Here is a 22,443-nt window from a genome sequence, read left to right as displayed (position 1 = left end):
GAAGATGGAGGAAATTGATATCGTACAATACACTAGCCGTCTATACACATTCGTGAGGATATGAATGCATAAAATATATTTGTTCCATTTAAACCATACAAGAGGGTTGGTAAAGGTGAGCACCGTGCAATGTAAGAACAGAGCCGTCCAATAAACAGCGATACGTTGCTATCAAATTAATCTGCTGCTACGACAACGCAAGCTCTGATCATTTCGTTTGCGGTCAATGTATTTGTGATGTAACAATGTAGGATCAGTGAAACGTACAACCAGTAGAAATGACTGATTGCTCTCACAAGTCACAACGGCGTATCGTGAATAATCCGAACATGCACAAAATACATTGATTTAGTCGACACCGTTTACTTGATGACTTGAAATTGACTCATAAATTTTGCTCCGAGTCACGAGTCAGTCCACATTTTTGAAGCGCCGAGTCAAGTCAAGTCGAGTCATTTTTGCAAAGTGACTCGAGTCAAGTCAAGTCATTCGAAAAAGTTGACTCGAGTCTGACTCGAGTCAAGTCATGACTCGAGTCATCCCAACACTGCTATACGCAGGGTTGCCATACCGTCCTTATTTCTAAGATTTGTCCTTATTTTGACGGGTCACGTCTTAGAAAACTCTCCTTAGAAAACTGTCCTTATTTCTAAGAAATGTCCTTATTTTCGACTTGCGTCCTTATTTTGTCTTATTTCTAACCACTACAGAATTTCGGGATTTTTTCCTCTGGTATCTGTGTTGCATATTATTCTAAAATTATGCTTTTGCGTCGAGATGTTATGACATCACAAATGAAAGGAACTCTCGTGTCGTACACACCACAAGATTTGACTTCTAAGTGGTGAGATAGCTAGGGCAGTGAGTGGCGGTAGAGCAGTTTCGTCTGTACCAAGCTACCGCAGCCGACGTCATTTTAGCAGTAAACAGCAGTACCAGGTTCCTGATCTTTGGTCTACAGCAGAATAAGCTCAAGCTGTGGGGAAGACAGCATTTATTGCGTAGTGCAAAAGTCGCAGTGCAGTCGACACATTGGTTAAACAGTAACAAAGCTAAAAATCATTGATAAATTTATCTAGATTATATTGCACTTGCGCATATAGTTTTAGCTACTAATAACGCTAAATCTGATTAGTTAAAATGAGCAGGCTTAAAAACGTTTTTCGTGACGATTACGAGAGAGAATCCAAAGGTATCTAACGAAGCTTGAAGGCAAGTGTTTCGCACATTGCAATATCTGCAATTGTGACATTAACCTGGAGGCCACAGGAAAGACCGCTATTTCAACTCACATTGGTACCCAAAAATGCAAGCGTGTCATAATAATTAATTTGAGCCAGACGATGAATAATTTTCCCCAACTGGATCAACACCAACGACCGCACAGACTACAAGGCAGCTGCTGCGGAGGGTATCTGGGCATTCCATACTGTCAAACAGCAGCAATCATTCCTCGCCAACGATTGCACATCGCAATTACTCAAAGCGATATTCCCCGATTCCAACATCGCAAATAAGTTTTATTCGGCCAGAACCAAGACTACAAGCATTGTTACTGGTATTCTTGCTCCACACGCCCAAAAATGATTTTTTCTAAACTTGGTGTAGAGCCTTTTTTCCATCTTAGTTGACGCCTCTAATCACAACGAGATGAAGAAGTTTGGTTTATCACCCTATGGAGGGGGAGAGCAAGACCAACGTTTTTTGGGTGAGGCTGACGAAGTGGTGTTTCGGCCCTGATTAATGGTAAACCTAGACCTGAGCTGATCCATGTAGCACTTTCGAATAACAAGGAGTTGCTGGAGCAGATTGTTTTTAGCGAAAAGTGTGGAATGTGATATGCCACAGCTCGTATAAATACGAGGTATGTATAGAAACGCCTTTTTCATGCTAATCTAATTTTTTCGGCTGTCCTTATTTTTGGGTCGATGTCGATGGCAACCCTGACTATACGCTACCTCCCCGCCTTCGCCTCTCAAGCCGATTTTCAGTTGAATCTGTCCATTAGGCATTGGCCTATTGCTGTAAAAGCTGTGTAGAAGGATGAATTGCTAAAAAGTAGGACATTTAGGCGTCCTCGCAAGACATTTTTCAATTTCCTGAAAATAAAATGAGGACAAATCCTCCTAGAGGATGTATGGTAAGCCTATTCCTAATACCAGATCTAATGTAATTGCATGAATCCTTCCCGGCGTTCGGCGCGGATTACGGTCACGTTATTGGTTATTTGGATTTTAAAGATATAGTTTTAGTGGAGCCATGTTACGCCATTCTTCTTCCAACGTAACTTCATTAAATCAGGCTCTCTCTCATTAAGAATGGATGCCACTGGTGTTGGCGATAATGAATCTAAAGAGGGTGACATACGCATAGGCGGGGAAATTGGCCATTTGCTCCGAGATATCGGCATCGTTACTGATTGTAGCGATGTAAAGATGATATTAAGAGATATATTCTAATCCTAATGTGAATATATATATATATATGTGTGTTATCTACCGTGGTCGATCGTGTCTCCATATTACTGCTATCGCGGTGTATTCGCCCACTATAGTTTAACGTGTGTATGGGTCTATCTCGTTTCTGTTGTGATTCCCAAATAATCCCATATATAGTTTACGGTCTGTCTTCGATGATTCACGTGATTATCATTACAGCATACACTCCGATTTGGATTCATAATCTCGCAGGTCATTGAATATTAACCCTAAAATTGAGAGAGAGAGATAGATGATATTCTTTTTCGCCTGCACCATCGAGATGCTTTGACGACGGAGTTGCGATACGGCCCCATGAGGTCTCTGCGCCCCCGTTTTTTTTTCTCCTCCATGCCATCCGTGATTGCTGAGCGCCTAGCAGGATAGCTGCGGATACCAATTTTCGAGTCTTTGGTATGACCCGGCCGGGGATCGAACCCACGACCTACCGCTCGAGAAGCCGGACGCACAACCATTACACTATCTCGCTCGGTTGAGAGTTGCTGTTTGTGATATTAGTGGTGTTTTCGACTACAATGGTCATTTACACCAGGCCGATATTCTTTATTTTGATTCTGTATCTGTCTATTTGTATAGCAGGGCCCACTTCTAGGCTTTTTAAGACACCGCTCACGCGGGGTGTAGGCGAGGAGGAGCCTAGATAAACCCTTGGGAAATGATCCTGGAGTCGACATCGGCCGGACTTGAATCCACAACCTATTGGTGTTGCAGCTTTGGATCATACCACTACGCTATCTAGCCAAAATTGGGAGTCGTGAATGACTTTAGGTCAAACATTTGTAACGTTATATGCAGAGGTGGTCAGCAGAAAAGAATCTCTATATTTTTCATAGCAATTCGGTATATTGACTCTGCTTGCATGACTTACTGAAGTTGTGATATCCCTGACTTTCACTTCGACAAATTTTAGGGACAAACTACGTTTTATTACTTAGATTTCGTCAAGTAGCGTTTGGACAGATTTGTATCACTTTCATGAGTGAATTGTCTATAAACGTCTGCGCTGCAGCCCATATATCACATTAGCATATTATAACTTCGCGAATCATGAGTATGAGGATAATTTTTGAAACTTTTGGAGTTCATCACTCAAGAGTGACGACACACCCTCTCACTCTACTTCAATCCTTACCGCTAATTATTACATTTCAAGAAGATTTCGGTGGAATTGAAAATTGCTACTTCTTATTGGGATTGAGTTGAAAAGGACTGTTTTTTTTTACTTTAACTTGTAATTGAGGATCATCAATGATTATTTTGACCAAATCTGGCTATCCTTCAAAAAACTTCGTTTTTTATTCAGTATAATCTCATTCAAATTTACGACGTGAAACATCCGCAAAAATTGCAGTCTCTTAATGTTCCTTGTAGTACGCCTAATAATTGCTTTTATTGTTGTTGATTTCAACTTAATTTAAGAAAAGTTGTTGCTGGTATGATTGCAGTTTATATTTTTAAAATGTCATCTAGAAAAGAGTGAGATCCCTAACAATGGTTGAATCTTCCATAAAAATGAAACTCATAGTTTTTAGTCGACATAAGAAACAAATACGAATATCTTATTCGTAGCAAACTTGTTGACGCGAAGAATGATCAGAGTTGGCGAAAACGAAAGTGGTTCTTAAACGTTTTTTTTTATCGCGGACCCCTGAATTTATATTTCGAGTTTTCACGAACCCCCGAGAACAAAATTCATCAGTACAAATATGAATTAAGGCATATCTATTGATATTGTTAAGGTAGTTGATATCAAATAAACCATCATTAAGACCATTCTTATTCAAGTACCGGTATAGCATATAGCTTATGGCATCTCAGTAGCGGCATCTCATTGGATGTTGCAAATAGAGTCTGCATTCAACCAAGGTTATTTTCCGCACTTTACATTCTAATTATTTTGGATGAAATCATCCAATTTTCTCAGACTTTACTTCTGTCGTTTTTTTTAAAGATAATTTCAAAAAACTTGAACAGCAATATTCTCCATATTTTATATGGAGTGGACACGGGACAACTGGACGTAGACCAGAACATATAACGTCATATAGAATTCTACTAGAGAAATAACGTCACCATAAATATATCAATCTCTCATCTTCCATCACCTCAAGTCTCTTTGGACTTTGATCGACTACCAAGTTACGGATAGGATGTCGTCACCGCCCCTGTAGGTTCGCGTATCGCAAAATTCGTGACACAAAGATTTATTTTATCACATATTTATAGTCAGAGAGTCGTAGGCGGGCCCATACTGAGATATATTGTGACCCGAAAAGACGTCTTGGATTCGTGGAATCCATCACTTAACCCATCCATGCGACATCGTATATTCCTTCATTACTTTGCCAACTATACTGGACATGAATTCTTCAGCTATTTTGTTTTGTTCCGTCAATCACGTCATCATTACATTATATGTTTTCATATAGCGTAATTTTAGTCTTTACACCTAATTACCATGCAATTCCAACGCAATGACACAGAATTACCAGATTTCCATAGGGTACTTTGTAGTTGGCCGATGAGCAAATGTTAATTGACTTTCCGTGTATGACGAATCTATACTACATATGGTTCAAAGCGCTTGTAGTTCGAGGAAGTAATATTAACCTTGGCTTTAGAGCTCTGGCTTCTAGGATACACTCAAGTCGATAATTAATTTAAAGTAAGTGGACGCCGTTGTTTTTTCTGATTAACCTTATCTAGTGGCTGGGCTGTCGAAAATTATTTCCGATACTATTTATTTACCAATAATGGTGGTGAGCGTACACCAAAAACATCGCAGAATGTACTTCCCTGTGCACGTCTCAAGGGAAGGAATAGAGAATTCAGGGTTTCCTTGTTCCTCATTCATCTACGTAGACTGTAGAGAATCCGACAAATCTTCATACTAAATTTTTAGACGGCAATAAATTCATAACTGAATGAAATGAAAAAATCTCCGATGTTATGATGCAGAATTTATCGATAATTCTAGATTGTGACATAGCGAACCAGTTGAATTTGTTCCTTGAACCAATCGAAATGAGGTAAAGAAATCTTTCGACAGTAGCGTCAAAAACCGCTGACAGAAGAATTTCTTCGTCGCCGTGTTCTCCCGGTTGCGTTCCATGCAGAGGAGAGCGGAATTTATCAACGAAGGAAGTCACGTTGGCGACAACACAATCCCGCGGGCTATAACTTCAATTCACTACTTGCCGCGGCCTATATCGCCTGTCGAGTGGGATTATCTGTCTCCACAAAACCGGTACACACTTCTTGGTAAAGCATTCAAGAGGTTTAGCGCTAATTGTTATTACCAAAGACCTTGGGCAAATAGTTACTGTCAAGACGCTGCGCGGCCTGATTACGTTATTTTTGCATGGTATTTGGACGTTTTAATCGGTAGCAATTATCTGAAGGCACGACCCCGCGACTCTAGATCCACTTCTAAGGCAAAGTAAGAGTAAGTGCTTCCAAATATGTTGAGTGGGTACCGACTTTGTGTTTTTGGTATAGACATGCAGTTTACGTACCAATTTACGAAGTCTGTTATTGGCCGGTTGCGCATTGAGTCATTGTCGGTAGGACGTCTGGCCTTAATTGTAACTCACCACAAGTCGCGGCTGTTGGGTAACGTATTGCGTCACATACTAAATATACATCGTACCACGGCTGGGTCAAGATTTGCGATGATGATAACACAAAGTCGTAAAGCCGAGAGAGGAGAAAAAGGCTTCAGGCAGACGACCGGGCGAGTTATGCATTTTGAGACTTGATCGCGTTTTTGCCAAGTTTCGCCGACAGGATGTGTTTGTATATTTACGCTGGATCTAATCGCTGGCTTTTTTCAAATCACACTATGATATGCACTCTCTAAACGCAGGTTAATCGCGCATGATCTTGCCTACACTTAATAGCTTAATAGTGGATCACCATGCGACCGTTTTGGAAACGTATATTGCGACGAACTTCCCAAGTTACCATGAGTGATCCGGTTATAGCTACATTCCGATAGCAACAGAATTTTTGCAGATAATGATTTGAAGCGAGGTCGCAAGTAAAATTAAAAGGAGTTTAGCCTACATCATTCGGCGAAAATCAATACCAGCGAGCAAGTGGTATGTTCATTGAAATCAGGGATATCTAGATATCCCTGATTGAAATAATGCTTGTTCTGCCGGGCGAAAGTTATCTTTGAAATCTTCAGATGTGACTCTATGCATTCGGAATTGGCGACGGCTTTTTTCTTCTTTTTACCTGTCTGCAAGACAGTCTGGTAGCGGCTACGGTTTGGCTCTCTCCAACGCCGGCCGCTTTTGTGACCAAATACGAAGAAAGTTATTTCTTGGATTATAGTATCATAAATATTATCCGGACTATGACGCACGCGCCGACAAATAGGTTTGAATAATCCAGGTTGAAAGTAAATCCGCTCGAACTTTTCAATCTTTAGAACATCTGTTTTGTAATCATAAAATATATATAATCCGTACAAGATCCGAAAATTCCTTCCAGAACCTATAAGTCTTTAGAAGCAAACAGAATTTGAGCATGACCTGAACGGATATTCAATAGAATTTCTTCCCGCACCTATTTACCCGTATATAAATCATCAAGTACAGAGCTTCACGCTTTCAAGTTGCACAATCAATATACTAAAACTCATGTCTTCTGCCGCCGCATTCGCAACGGGTGGTAGTGGAACATAATTAAACGATTAGAATACTCGCACATGCAGATAATTCTCAAATTCCCATTTTTCATCGTCCAAACACCTGTAAACCATGTATGAATTTTGAATATCGGACCACAATCTACCTAAAATTTACGCACACATTACCTATATTTAGGGTTGCATTTAAAACAAAAATCCATTTACAACAAACATGTTTAGAACAAGACCCTGATTTAAAACATGTTTTTTAAGCCATGACGTCACGAATATTTAATTCTGACGTCATAGTGGATTGACATTGACAATTGAAAATATTAGGTAAAAATAGCTCCTTTGCCGAAATATATGAACCCTACTATTGCTGTTGGACCAACTATTTTGAGGGTTGCAACACTTCCAACCATCACATCGATATGCGTCGGCTAAATCGGGTGGTAATTGTCCATAGGATCATACAACATGTTTTTTGGAAAGTATTTACACTATTACGGCATAATTTTACAACTTAAAAAACACAATTTTTTAAAGGCTTTTGTTTAAAACACTGTTTAAAAGTGTTGTAAAACACCGTTTGTTTTAAATACAACCTTACCTATAGTTATCAGCAATAAATACACTTTAATTAGTTAATATAATTCATTAATTTAGCCTGCTGTGAGAATTGAACTTTTGCACCTAAGTGACGTAATGAAAAACGATGATCGGAATGATAACATGGAATGGGTATAAATTTAATTTATTCGTATTGCGGTCCAGATTAAAGCGACTCCGACAAGTTCGCTATTACTAATTTTTAAATTTCGTTGGAAATGAGCTTCAAAACAAAAGCTAATTGCACACCTGAATATCTTAGAGCTCAATGCGGTTATCGGTAATGACCGCGTCTGATTCGACGGACGCGTAGACTTCTATTGTATCGCGATCTACTATTAAGCTTCATTAGATGTTATTACTGGAATGCATATTTTGCATAAGGCTTAACCGGGTGATCCAATTAATCACGTATGTGGAAATAGCGTATTAAACGGATAATTACGGCAGATTCCATTAAAATAGCATTTCTCATTTCAGTGGCATCCGTACGCACGTTCAAATCGAATGATCACACATATGTCTGCATGTTAAAGACGTGAAGTTATCCGAGCTAAATATCGGAGGCTGTAAAAACAGCGTGTGTGAGGATATCGAAGCTCGCTTTTAAATATTCAACTAACATGCTTGGTCATTAATCGTAAATTACTTGATTGATTCGGCATCAGCTATCCTTCCTATTGAAAAGTTTGGGCCGGCATTGAAAAGCGTATGTGAACAATGAAAATATTTCAGATGAGGTTTAATATTGGATTGGTTTTTGAACCGGTATGTTACGTATATATATTACACATACACATATACAGTTTTTTTTAGAAATGTTGAAGGTTTAAAAATAAAATGCATGTAAATATACGTTGACTTCTATCTCCTCGCTCTCGATCTTAATAATTACGTCGCCATCTGACTCATATCAGCGGATAGAAAAAATAGCAGCACGCCAATCACGCCGATCGGAAGTAACTACGAAGAGCGAAAATCTGCGATACCTAATCAGTAACACAATCCGATAATCTGTATCATACATTGTGTCAGATCAAAACGAGGCCCGGGGCTACGTGGTGATGTCATGTTTATTTAAGCACGTTGAAATGTCAAATATGAAAATGGTTTGGTGATAAGGAGTGATGTAGATCCGAAAAGACAAAACTTTTTGCCGGTAATGCTTCCGGTGGACAGGAGAGAAGATATAACCTGCAGCATCCTATAGATCGCTTGAAACTTTATTGCATATAGTTTCGTAACATGTATAATTAATGCGTCTCCGACAGCAGCAATTAGGATCAAACGCGACACGCTACAGATATAGAACCTGTATCAATTAAGAGATTCGGTGATATATTTAGGGGCTGGACTGATGGCACACCCGCGTCAGCGAAATTTTTTTGCCGTCGGGATTAATTGATAACTTTCCTATTATGTATATAGGCTACCCTGCCTTGAACTTGAACCGCATGACTAAGTGCTTGTAAACACACCATCAGCAGACATCAGGATACAGAACAGCAAGTTAAATATAGGAGTGGAAAGCAGACAAGCATATGTCACGGCTTTGTTAAGACTCACGAAAAAGTGTTCCATTTTAATGCGTCGCCACATTGAAAATTGGAATAATTGAAGTTACAACGATATTAACACGACGTAAAGCACACTGACACCAATTATATAAGTATTGATCATAAGCGAGCACACAGCTTATTATCAGATACCAGATACCTACCAAAGCCCTGAAACCAGATAAATCTCGTTGTAAAAGTTATTTTCAAAAATGTTTTGCACTGAATGACATCCCTTTGATAACTGTCGATGTCGAGCAATGTGAACATTAGCCATGTCTGGCAACCCCATCAAGCTACGGACGAATAAATTCAAGCTAAAGAGCGTGATAATTTACGGCAAGAATTATATGATATTTTATGCCCGCGGTCCCAATCTACAGTATATTTTGGGGTAGATAGGTTGGAGTGGTGTGGGGTATCCTGTTAAGGAGCCAAATACTCGTTCAGCGGTATTGACAATGATCGCAGACAGTGTAAAGATGACACCAACGTATCGCGACCTGACTATAGACTGCAGTTGGAATACCTATACGAATTGAGCGCGAACGCAATAACCTAGAACGCGCCTGAAGCGGCTCACGGAATATACTCGAAGGGTTTCGCGAATAGACGATTAGACTAGGCAACGAGATAAGTGGGGTGGAAAAGTAACGTGAGACGAGAAGAGAAATGCTGACTAAATTGTCGAGGTTAACCGAGACGTGCACCTAACAATGGCGACTAAAAACGCACAAAAACTTTTTTTCAGCAATACATGACATGTGGTCAACATAATCGTATCCGGCTGTACTAATTTTTACGTAGCCTACATCGAGCCGAGCAAACGCTATAATCGCAGCGTTATCCGTGCATGAATACAACTGAATTTACGACGATGCTCAATACCAAACAAATCTGTTGTACATGTTGGTTATATAAACTTGTGCGGTGCATGCATATCGGCAGTGTTAACTCAGTCGAAAGGTGGGAATTCAACATTTCGTACTCAGAGCGGCCTAATAACACAGTTTCTGTTCAATATTTTACAGTGCAACTATCGAAAAAAACAATGGCGTAGCTGAATGGATAGCTATCTCTGACTGACTGACTGATATTATTTCGCATTCAAATAAACTAAAATTCGGGGGCGGTGACTTTGAACGTTCACCAAACCAGTATCGCTTGCAGGCCTCTATCCCCGGCACAACAAGCTCACAAGCAAACATTTTCAACTTCATGCCGTGATTTTCTCGTTTGCATTCTGTATAGTAACAGTCGCAAAGTATCCTGAATCACAGGCCTTCTCATCATTTATTACAATAACTTGTGAAGATGAATCGAAGTCCAAGCAGTCCAGCGCAGATATAATGGGTCGCGACCATCAAAGCGAAACCGAAGGAAAGCTCGAGCAAGGCTTGGATCATAAAATGAGGATGGTTGGAGAATGGAGATCCATATATAAATATGCAGTATACAAAGGGCGATGTAAATCATACATGTACAATGCAACCATTACTAGTCGCGGTGTATAGTGTATAGTGTATAGTGTCACTCAAATTCCACGCTTGGGGGCCTGATCATGCCGGTATCAAATTTTGCTGTGTTATTCGTAAACGAACGCGTCAGGTGGTAAATCGTAAACGTGACTTTACGGTAAGCGCGCGATTCGGAAGCTGCGAAGCTCTTATTACACGCCAGCCGTAATCTTCAACGGTTATACTTCTGTGAATGTTGTGGTAATACGTGCCGAATGCACTTCTTCGATATTTGCCAGCACACATCCTTCTCGAAGTCTCCGTCCCAAAATATCCGATACGCGAAGTATCTGGTTGATATTGCTAACCTCACAACGTCACAAGTACCGTAAAAATACTCTCTCCACCAGCCACCCATTCGGCAGCGTAACTTGAGCTTCAAAGGGGTTAGGCATGCTTGAGTGACTGACCTGTTTAGATAATCGAACCGAGACGGAAGAATGCATCGGGTGAGAGCCAACGACTCAAAACGTAAAATTACCGTACAGGCCTATTTTTAGAAAACTCGTAAATTCAACGTTTCCGTCGACAGTGCGTCTGCCCCGGGCATCTCATTCAAAATAAAGCTCGTCACGACTTAGCATTACAAATGCATCCGCGTGCGCGGGAAAACGCGCGCAAATGATGTGGAATACACATCCTGACTTCCCAGTAAGTCCGGGAGGATTAAGTACTACAAATGTGATACGATCAACAGATTCCCATATATCGGGCAGAGCAATTGTGCATATCTATTCCGTAGTCACAACTTACCAAATCTTCACTGAATAGCCTAAACCCTAAACCTAAATGGACCATCAGGATGCATTTCACGAAGACTGCAATTCAAACTTCTGATCTTTCTAATAAATTCTAGCATCTCATTATGGAATTCAATTAATGGGGCATGGTATACCACACGTACATAGCGATGATATTATTCTATACTAGTGGTGGGAGATTCTAATTGAAATGTCGAGTGTACTAGGCTTCAATAAATTATGATAATCTCAATTTATGAGTTCCATTTAATCGTCCAATCCACATTTTCATGCACCATGAGCTTAGTATACACCTTTATGTTGACCATCATTCGCATCTTCATCGATACCTAATCCTATAGTGATTACGTTTTGATACTTATAGTTTTGACAGGTTTGTCGGTTGCAGTTTATGCATACAATATACAATCTGAAAAAACTTACGATTAGCATCAGGTTCGAAAGTCGCAGAAATGAAATCAATGCCGATTGCGATTTTATAAATAAATAACAGCACACATTTATGAATGTAATAATTACAAGTATTACAACTGTATATATTCTATAAGCATATAGCGAACAGAACTTGATGATGCATGGTTGAGTTCTCGTACATTTAATAAAATTCATTCACCAACTGTGCTGCACAATTGTACTGTACTGTGCTGTGCATACACACCACGGCTGAATGCTGTCGAACTGCCGTGAACAATTAACCGTCAACACGTTGAAGAATAAAAACTGAAAGGCTCCGTACAAATTGCAAACGTTATGTTTGTTTTCATAGCGTATTTGATTTACTATAAATTATGTTGGCTGGATTAGCAGATCAGTATAAAGTAACATGAGGAGTACATGGTGTAACCTCGTCGGTAAATATGTACTTTCCTTTAATTCATTAACTTAGTGGCTCGCAAGAAACACGAGTGCGTCTTGTAGTGTACGGCGTACATCTTCGTTCAAGTAATCTGTGTCGTTGAAAAGTTGCGATACGCGCTCCATAGCCTAGAACTTTTTCTCAAAATAGCTGGTGATGTCGACCGCTTAAAATGGAGGAAACTGAAGCGGAACGATAAGCCCGAAGCAAAACTCTCCCTCCAAGCCTATTTAAGTATAGCGTTTGCGCTGCCATATTCATATAATTCTCAACAGCTCACTGTACACTTGTAGCTAATGGCAAATTTGGACTTATCTATATATTCGTTCATGTTTTTAGATTATCAGCCTATTGCTTGAGAAGGAGATAGTATTTATATATCCAATGTCTCAATAATATGCATGGTGTGGATGTAACATTGAAAGCAAAGAAAACGTCAGCGAATATTGAATATAATAGCAACGCCCTGTCAACTGCAAGCCAAAGATCTGATTTGGTTGAAGACAGAATGGCTGGTTCTACGACAGTTGAAAATAGTGGTTTTTCCTTATCTCTGTACAACAACGACGTTTCTGGAAATTACCCTGAGAGCAGCGTGAACCCTTACCGAAATAAGGAATCCCAGAGGCTTTCAGAAGAATCTCTGCTCAAGGCGATCTGCAAACCTAACGTGGGCGACATAATGGAGTCTGGCAACGGAAGCAACCTTGGAAATCTCTGTGACGTAAGCTCAGCGGTAGCGGTGGCGCGCGCTGCAGCCACGCTTATCGGACCCAACTCCGATTCAAGCAGCCCCGACTCAAGCACTGTGAGAAAAGATAAGACTTTATGTAGCAAACTGTCTTCAGCGTCAACAGCGTCTTCCTATACGTCGATGAATGACGATTCTTCTTCTGACCACGAATCAAACTCCGGCGGCGACGTCGATGACACGTCGAAAGACATCAAAGATGCCGTGAGCCAAGTGTTAAAAGGTTATGACTGGACTCTAGTTCCGATGCCGGTTCGCGGACCCGGATCCCAAAAAGCGAAACCTCATGTCAAAAGACCAATGAACGCATTCATGGTGTGGGCACAGGTACGTAGATCACGTCTTCACATATTTAAAAAGTATAGCACAGGTTTATAACGGTACTATTTTCAAAGGCTGCACGAAGAAAGCTAGCCGATCAGTATCCCCACCTTCACAACGCGGAACTCAGCAAAACACTCGGGAAGTTATGGAGGTAAGTTACACGCGAAGCATAAATATTGGTGATGTCAATATCAACACACATTTTCTTATGCTATCCAGATTGTTGAGCGACGGCGAGAAAAAACCTTTCGTTGACGAAGCGGAAAGACTTCGCATCAAACACAAGAAAGACCATCCAGATTACAAATATCAGCCGAGGCGACGCAAAAGCAGCAAAAACATGAACGTAGACCAACAGAACGGGCAAGGATTATCACAGCCACCATTTAAGAAGCAATGTCCTCCCAACGCCATCAAAAAACAGCAAACTGCGTTGATGGCACACCCGATACAGCAACACTGTCAAACATCGTGCGAAGACACTTACCAAGATGCGGGGAAGTTGACATCATCAGCAGGCCCGTACTTTGGCATGGAAGATGACAGAAGCAGTCACTATAGCAGCCCGCCTATGAGCTTATCGGACGTTGAGAAATCCAACTGCACCGATATCATCGGATCGCCGGTATCTCATGACGACGCAATCTCTGGTGGAAGACCTTCCTCCTTTCACATGATGCCTTGCGATCAGAACCAGCCTCATCTAGAGCACATTCAGCGCATGCACGACGCGGGCGCGCACCATATGCAAACGCGACCTTGTGATCTACCAATAGCAAAGAGCAACGGCTATACAGAGGACATTCACCAGAATATGACGCATGGTGTGGCCGTGCATGAGTACAATATGAACATGGACAACTTTGCCGCGCATCCCGCCAGTCACGGTTACACAGCTGTTCAAACCACAGCTGTAGATTACTCCACATCATGTGGCAACCCATATTATACCAAAAGCAACGAGCCTTTGCCTTCCCCGCTCGATTGCACAAGCCGTGGAATGAACGGCCAAATGGACATGCACAACAACCGATCCACGCCTATCAATCCTTTGAGAAGAGTGTCTTCGTCTTCATCTCCAGCTCACTCCCCGTGGCAGCAAAGTAAAATACCTTCGCCATCGGGAGTTGAATTGGATATGGGGCAAAAGCATATCGACTCGCCCGGTCAATTGCATCCGTCTCGAGGTCATTTCGCTGCAAACGACGGCTGCCATGGTCCCGTACCGTCTCCGACCTTGCATACCGCTAATTTTACTATGATGCAAGGCTCGTGTCACGGTGTGACGCAGATGTCACCCAGAGGCATGCAATCGCCAGCCGCCTCTTTCGACGCGCCTCAGAGCGCGCAGGGTGAGCAAAACCAGCAGTTCGTGAAAAGCGAGCAGATGTCGCCCACCGGGCAAATCTCGCCGATGACGAGTCACGCCTACGTCGGAAACTACGGTAGTCCGATGCAAATGATTCACTCGCCGCACAGCGCACGTAACGATGTGGAAGCGTCCCTGAACGGACGTTTCGACGTTTTCACAGGCGAAAAACTGTGCAACATGTCCACTGACAAGCACGATTCAACATTCCAGGGCGATTATCACAATAAAATGCAAAGGAACCATTTCAATCCATCCGCGCAGCAAGACATTTACTTGCCGAGCATGTGCAAATCAGGGAGTCGCCCCAGCGTGTCGGCGACTAACATGATCGACAGCTCCGGCGCCAAACCCGGCACATTCCCGATCAGTACCGAGCCTAACAATAATCATTACGATTTCAGATCGAATGAAGTGTTCAACTCCACGAATATGTCCCACCAAATGCAATCGCCTATTCCTTTTTCTTATAATCAAGGACACTGCTACCCAGTAAACTGTGCGCAGCCGTATCAGCAAGTTACCTCTTCCACGTATAATTACCCCAAGGGACATTGGCCTTCAACTTCATAAGCGATTTGTGTAACCTATACTTTCTTACGTTTTCAATCAAGTTCCAGTCTTTTCCTGTTCCGTTATTTCTATTTATTTCACTATTCCAAGTGCACATTTATTTTATGCGAAATTTACGACATAGATCCTGAGGTTTTGTGGCTGCTACAGCCTACATGCGTGTCAGAGTTATAGATATATTTTCTAAATTTACGTTCCTGATGTATAAGTTATACTCGAGAAGCAAACACTCTTTATGATGTGACTTTCCAGTTCCAATAATGCTTATCATGTACTCTATAGCTTATATTGTGTTGATTTTTCCCGAAATCCCGTCTGTCAAACATAATAATTGTGTGAATACGTTGGTAAGAATGTTCATTGTTCCTTCTTAATAAAAATATGAAATTGTCGCATATTTGCATGATTACAGCACTGGACGCATTCCTTCAGTGCAAAATTGCACCGACTTATTGCGAGTCCGGGAATTTTCCAATTGCGCCCGAAAAACAAATTTCAAACAAGTGACTTAGAAAACGTTCAGTAATGAGACTAATTGCTTCCGTTGTGAGGATTGGTCAGAAGTCCGTAATCTTTTCTGAGTCCTTTAATTTGTCTTTCAAAATTGGTACCCGCGCACCGGTTTCAAATGCTACCTAGTAAATCGGAACACCGCTTAATAGTAGTACAAAGCAAAAGGTGGTAAAGTCATCTTTCGATGGATATGCATTTCTTTACCATAATTGCTTCCTAGAAAATAATAACCATGAATTGGCGCCTCACGACCTATCATTTAAGTTATTAGCTTTTGTTTCCTAGCCGCTGAGCTAATAGCGTGTCTCAGACTTAAAAAAATAACCACTTGGCCAATTAGTCATTTAAATACTTGATGAAACTACTGAGGAATCATGAATTCCCTTCTAATTACCTATTTATACGTGTGATTGAACCAGCCAGAAGTTGTCTTGTGGGTTTTAGTTATGCGCCCTATTATTTCGGTGATCGAATTGGTTCGTAGAAGTTTTATTTTCTCCAGCTGCTGACATGTACGCCAGTCTTGAAACAAATGGTTCCAGCGAGATAATTTAGAAATACAAGTCGTTTTCGTAGAATAAATAGCCTATCTTTGATCGCGTACGCTATACAACGCCCTAGGACATGCGTAAAGACCGACTTTAAAGATTACAATTGATATCGCTTCGAAAGACAACACTAACACGATATTACAACTCGGTCATGTCTCTCTTCAGTCGAAAATTTGGATTCTGGCATCGATTATTTGATGGTGATTATAGTTATAGAATTTCGCAAATCTTTTGTGGATCATAAACCGTAAGAAGATTAGAATCGCGGCGGCACGCAGCGGAAAAGCGAAGAAAATCGCTGATCTTCGCATGCATCGGTGATCTGATTCGCCTCGGTTCCAACAATGACATCATGCATTCAATCGGTATACTGATCTCAAGTTGCGTTACATCATCGCCGGCCCAAGGGTATATTGTTTGTCACTGCGCCAAAGTCAAGTCGATGAGCCGTCATTAGCCGTGACTAGGTAATTTGCATTGTTATCGATATCCGTTCGCAGTCGGCGCTGGCTAGATGTGTTTGAATAACAGGGAGCAAAAACCCTGAGAAAGTGTTTCTGTAACAAGCCGTCTAATCTTCAACTACATATAAAAACGAACTTTTCGTTTGCTCAGGAATATCAGCAACATATATCCGTGTTATAACCAGCTTGACACGTGTATCACAGCATATCAGGCATACCATGTTGTCGGGCTCACTGCGCGTTACACGTCGTTTGTTGATTAAGCTTCTAGTGCAACAAGAGTTTTGTCGGCCTAAAAGTACAAACATATATACTGGATCAATGTTGGAGATATGGGTTTGGACGATTTTCATTTTGCGATATGTTGCTAGATGAGAGACGTGCAGGCGGCACTTCCATTACGACGCGTTACGGTTGAACTTGCACAAGTTATTTTCCGTGACCTTGCTATCGCACAGCTCGCAAGTTTGCAAAGAGTTTCACGCTCCTATTGTACATGCACAGAGAACTACTTATTTTGAATGTAAAATTAAATCAAACAATCACATTCTACAGTATGTAGCGACCTTACATGAGTACTTTTCAGATCTTTATTTTATACTTCCACTTGAAGTAGTTTTGATGTCTTTGAAATCGCTACTCCGACTTGTCATATATTAGACTTTCACGGTGTTTCTACTACTTCTACTTGAGTATCATCGATGACTACCGTGACCAACGATGGAAAATGATACCTGCTACACGTCATGCGATTTAATTCCGTATTTCTGGAGCACGACTATTTTGTTGCGCTTATAGTCACCATTGTGAGGGTCGATCTCCACTTGACAGAAATGTTCAAAAATATTGATAGCCTTGTCCGATTTCTAGGCTATAAAACGGTGGAAATCAAGTATTTAAACGATGTAGCCTATTTCGTTCCAGACAGAGTATGGTAGTCTATTTCCGTTACCCGAAAAATCGGCTCTTACTATACATACTCGACTCGAATTATTACAATTGATATTTGAAGTCTAAATGCAAAGAATTTCAACCAAAAATGTTATGATGACGTGAAAAATTGTGATAGGTGAAAAAGGTTCACAGTGCAGAACCTACCAAGGCTCGTTTGTTAACGCGAACCTCCAAATTTCCGAGGTTCACATACAGAACGCGAACGGGAACCTCACGTTCACACCATCCCTACTATGGAGGTCTATATAGCTATTTTACTGCAAGCACGTTGTAGACATGTGGAGGAAGATACCAAAAACAGAGTTATTCAGCGCATCGGTATTCAATCCCACTTTACTGGTTGTGAGGTTGGAATAATCATCTTGAAGAAAACAAGGACTACTCATATAATAGTTGATTTATACAATGTCCCTCGTTGATATCACGATTCGTGTGCGGGCTGCGGCGAATGTTACCGTGCCATTTGTTCGTTATGTCCCGCGACTATACAATACATTCATCGGACCACTCCGACAAGTGACGTTTCATATATTGTTTCTGCTTTTGTATGTAACTAATCCGTCTAACCATGGCCGTCGTAAAAACAAACAAAGAATGATTCAAATTTCCTGTCTAAAATTGTCACACATAGGCTACATATAACTAATTACGGGTGTCTCGAAAGGCTGAGAATAAGTCGGAGCACTCGGTTTGCCTCGCGCTTTCAAGACACACACCTGCCCTTTTCAAGTTAAGTCAGAGGCGCTGCAACACCTTACAGGATTGCCGAGCCTTGTGCAATTGAAAGGTCACAATGTGTCACTTGCTTTTTCAAGAATCCGCCTGTTACTCGACATTTGATATATCTCTACCACGCAATCGGCATCAAAAGCGGCTATAAGTGTGTCGTGGTCATTGATTCATGGCATAGTTGTTTTGTTTTAAGCCTTCGAATCAGATTATGAACTGATGCACTTCTCGCGTGGTACGGACTAGGGATGGTGTGAACGTGAGGTTCACGTCCGCGTTCTGTGCGTGAACCTCAGAAATTTAGAGGTTTACGTTCACAAACGAACCTTGGTAGGTTCTGGACTATGAACCTTTTTCATATATTAAAATTCTCACTTCATTATAACATCTTCGGTTGAAATTTATTGCATTTCAACTGCTGGCCACTCTATGCATGGCGATGGCAGCATAAAAAAAATCAATACTAAACGAGCATGCACCTTGACAATCTCAGATATTTTACTTTCTTTGTTACAAAACTTTGCTCGAAATATCCAGCTTGCTGGTTGTAAATATTTAGTGACTTTCTGCTGTGAGCTTGACCCGCAATCACACATAAGATCAAGAGCGGAATACACTATACATGTAGACAGCGAATGATGCTTATTCAACCAACCAATGGAATTGATATCGTTGTCTGATTTAACAAATCTATAGCAGGCATACGGGGCTAGGGTCAATATTGACTTCAAATGTTTATTGTATCATAAAAACATAATCCGTGCAATTGGGGTGTTGGCTACCAGACATGGGGTAATCGTGATTAGTAATCGCAATCGATTACGACGATTACAGCATTTTCAAGTAATCGTGATCGCAATCGATTACATTTGAAAAAAAATCCAAAGTAATCGTAATCGTAATCGACTATTTCGCAGATCTAATCGATTTCTTTGTGAAACAACGATTACTTTTTAGTTGTACAAGGATTATGACATGATCTGAACAGTGAACATTCTTGAACAGTGAAGAGTTCGATATTATACCAGGTTATTGATGGCAGAAACGTCGGATTTTCAGATGCTACTGCCCATTATTATGTCACAAGTATTGGATTTGCTCGTCATTACCTAACGATTTATCCACACGCGGTAAATAGATATGCGACGTACAATCGTACATGTGTTTGTGTGATTGTAAGAATACCCGCAATGCCGTATCAGGTTATCAATATACTAAGAGGCCACTAGCTCGCAGCAGGATAATAATCACAACTTTGCCTAGTTTCAAATAATAAAGTATGTATCGATTTTTGGTTACGCTCAATTAAATGCAGTTCGACTGTTGCTGCTTGACGAGCAGTAGGCTAGGCCTATTTACGTACACCGGATAAAGATTTGAAATTTTATACTCGGCGCTTGAACATGACGATTTCCACATCGAAGAATTAAATATCAACGGCAGCTGATAAATATCATAATCGAGTCGTTATTTGCCGTTACTCGCAACGTCAATTCACAATATCTGTATTGCAGGCCAAATTTTATGTGCACTTCATCTTATTCTATTATGACCCTACTTGAAACAGGCACCAATTGTAATTCTTTACTCAACATTTGGATCTGCCACCATAGCCATCCGCTTATACACCATGCTAGCGTGGGTTGCAGCTAGAATCAGGACCGAAAAAACACTTCATACCCGAAACGTTGATCTCGGGCCCCCACAGTATGATCAATCAGACTTCTGACGGGCGAAGTCCGCCTGACTCCACCTTTTACGACCAGACTTTTAGCCACAACTGGACGACACGTTTTGATGCGATATGGGTTCGCTGTATATTTGCTCTCACGTCGCGCCAAGTGCGAAAAATATTTCAAGTACATGACTGAATTTCGTCTATTGGTAATTGCATATATTACTATTCATTTGTGATCCTCTCTCAGCCCCGTGGTCAGATATACCAGTTAAGCTGGGGACGGTGGTGGCTTCAGAAATTTACGGCACGCATTTCATAAATATAACATCCGCGGGCGGTCCCAATTCGTGACCTCACGTCTGCTATGGTAAAAAGTTCTTGGAGTCACTCAAACGTAGCAGACTATTAAAATAACTGAAGAAAATATTTCGTGAAACGCACACACAAATTGTTATTTCTTCAAGGGCGCATTTTCCTATCTGGGTGCCCCAGGTGGTATTTGTATTGTGGGGCTCAGATTGGGTGGACAGGATTATTCTTCACGCCAATCCAGCGTGGTAAGGGACAATGGATACGTACATAAAGTTTCACCTAAAGTCTTTCTTTGGTAGCGTGAAGTCGCATGTTGACTGAAACTGCCTATATGTCTTGGTGCATCGCGCTGCGGTAATGGCCGGCACCAAAATGCCTATTTCTATAAGTTATACATATTTTTGTCTTAGGGGGAGAAGTATCCATTCCAAAATCAAGATATTTAGCGACATTAGATCGCGAAGAGCAGAGAAAATTTTCACGTTGAATAAATCTCTCAAAAACACTCTGTAATGTATATTGATTTACGAAATAATTTTATGTTCGCTTGGAGCTCGCTCCCCACCCTCTTGGAAGGTTTGGTTACGGCCCTGGCTAAAATGCAAATCGTTGGGTGCAAGAAATCGTCAGCTATACAGTTGAGCAATGGCTATATTATGACGTAATCAGCAAATGTCGTCATCTCATTTAAAAAGAATGTTGTTCTCTAATGAGGCCTTTTCATCACAATCGTTATTGTCTTCCAATATGTGTTCAAAGGAAATTCTAAGAAGCAAAATAAATGCAATCGTAAGTAATCGTGATTACTTTTCCAATGTAATCGTAATCGTAATCGACTACTTCCAGATTTTGCTGTAATCGTAATCGTAATCGTGATCGCGAGATTCAGAAGTAATCGTAATCACAATCGATTACATTCATGAAGTAATCACCCCATGTCTGTTGGCTACTGCTGTATAACTTGTTAATGGGGTACCGATAATAATCGGTAGCAAGTATAGAAACCCGTTTTACACTCTGCTCAATATCAACGTAGCAATACTCAGACGCCGAATGCATTGTCCGGTCTGATGGCCTCTAGACCAGTGGTCGGGAACCTATGGCTCGCGAGCCATATATGGCTCTTTTGGGTATAAGATATGGCTCTGTGACATATTCTTAATTTTGTACTTCATTTAACGATATCGCAGCAGCTTGCTAGTACAGTTTTTCAACATCCAGAATAATTATTCTCTTGGCAGCATAAACTTGTATTGAGAGGTCAAGAGAGTGGCGCGTCCAGGGTTTGGAACCCTTTAAAAGTCCTCAAATTTAGGTTGTTGTAGCGCTAGCGCAGGGGTGGGCAAACTTTTGAGCTCGCGGGCCGCATTCAACATCTGAATCCATTCGCGGGCCGCACTAGATAAAATTGGGACTATAAACCAAAACGCAATATTGGTATTTGATTATATAGTGAGGACATGGAGATAATATATATGCTTATTTGCAACAATCCACACATTGCTTTGATGATATCGTACACGCGTCAAAAACAGTGGCGAGATTTCATAGGCTGGTCGGCCTCAATAACCAATTTGTCGAAACTATAGCGATGAAAGTCGGTTGTCCCGATTCTTAGAACAGGATTGAAATTTAAATCTCTGAGCAGCGATCTGACAGCATCATAACCATGTTAGCTTCAAACACGCTTCTACTATGTGTATATAAAATATAAATACCCTAATTCTACGCATACAGAGAACGAATTGACCTAAGACACGCGCGAATCGTTTTTTCTATGCACATCACT

At 40.9% G+C, this 22,443-nt stretch overlaps 2 protein-coding genes across 2 annotated transcripts in view; both read left to right on the top strand.

The window, feature by feature from the left end:
• The window catches only part of LOC145445220 (cytochrome b5-like), a 392,395-nt gene that overhangs the window by 236,739 nt on the left and 133,213 nt on the right, over positions 1-22,443 (top strand). The gene's annotated exons all lie outside the window — the stretch shown is intronic.
• Positions 12,728-15,848, top strand: LOC145444742 (uncharacterized). Its single transcript, XM_080322751.1, has 3 exons — positions 12,728-13,514; positions 13,583-13,662; positions 13,731-15,848. Exons 1-3 carry the CDS (start codon positions 12,834-12,836, stop codon positions 15,451-15,453), a joined length of 2,484 nt encoding a protein of 827 aa, XP_080178877.1. The 5' UTR covers positions 12,728-12,833; the 3' UTR covers positions 15,454-15,848.

The sequence above is a fragment of the Botryllus schlosseri genome, chromosome 8 (genome assembly GCF_051294905.1).
Source record: "Botryllus schlosseri isolate E-star chromosome 8, Bs_hap1, whole genome shotgun sequence".
Classification (NCBI taxonomy): domain Eukaryota; kingdom Metazoa; phylum Chordata; class Ascidiacea; order Stolidobranchia; family Styelidae; genus Botryllus; species Botryllus schlosseri.
This window is presented reverse-complemented; position numbering and strand designations above follow the sequence as displayed.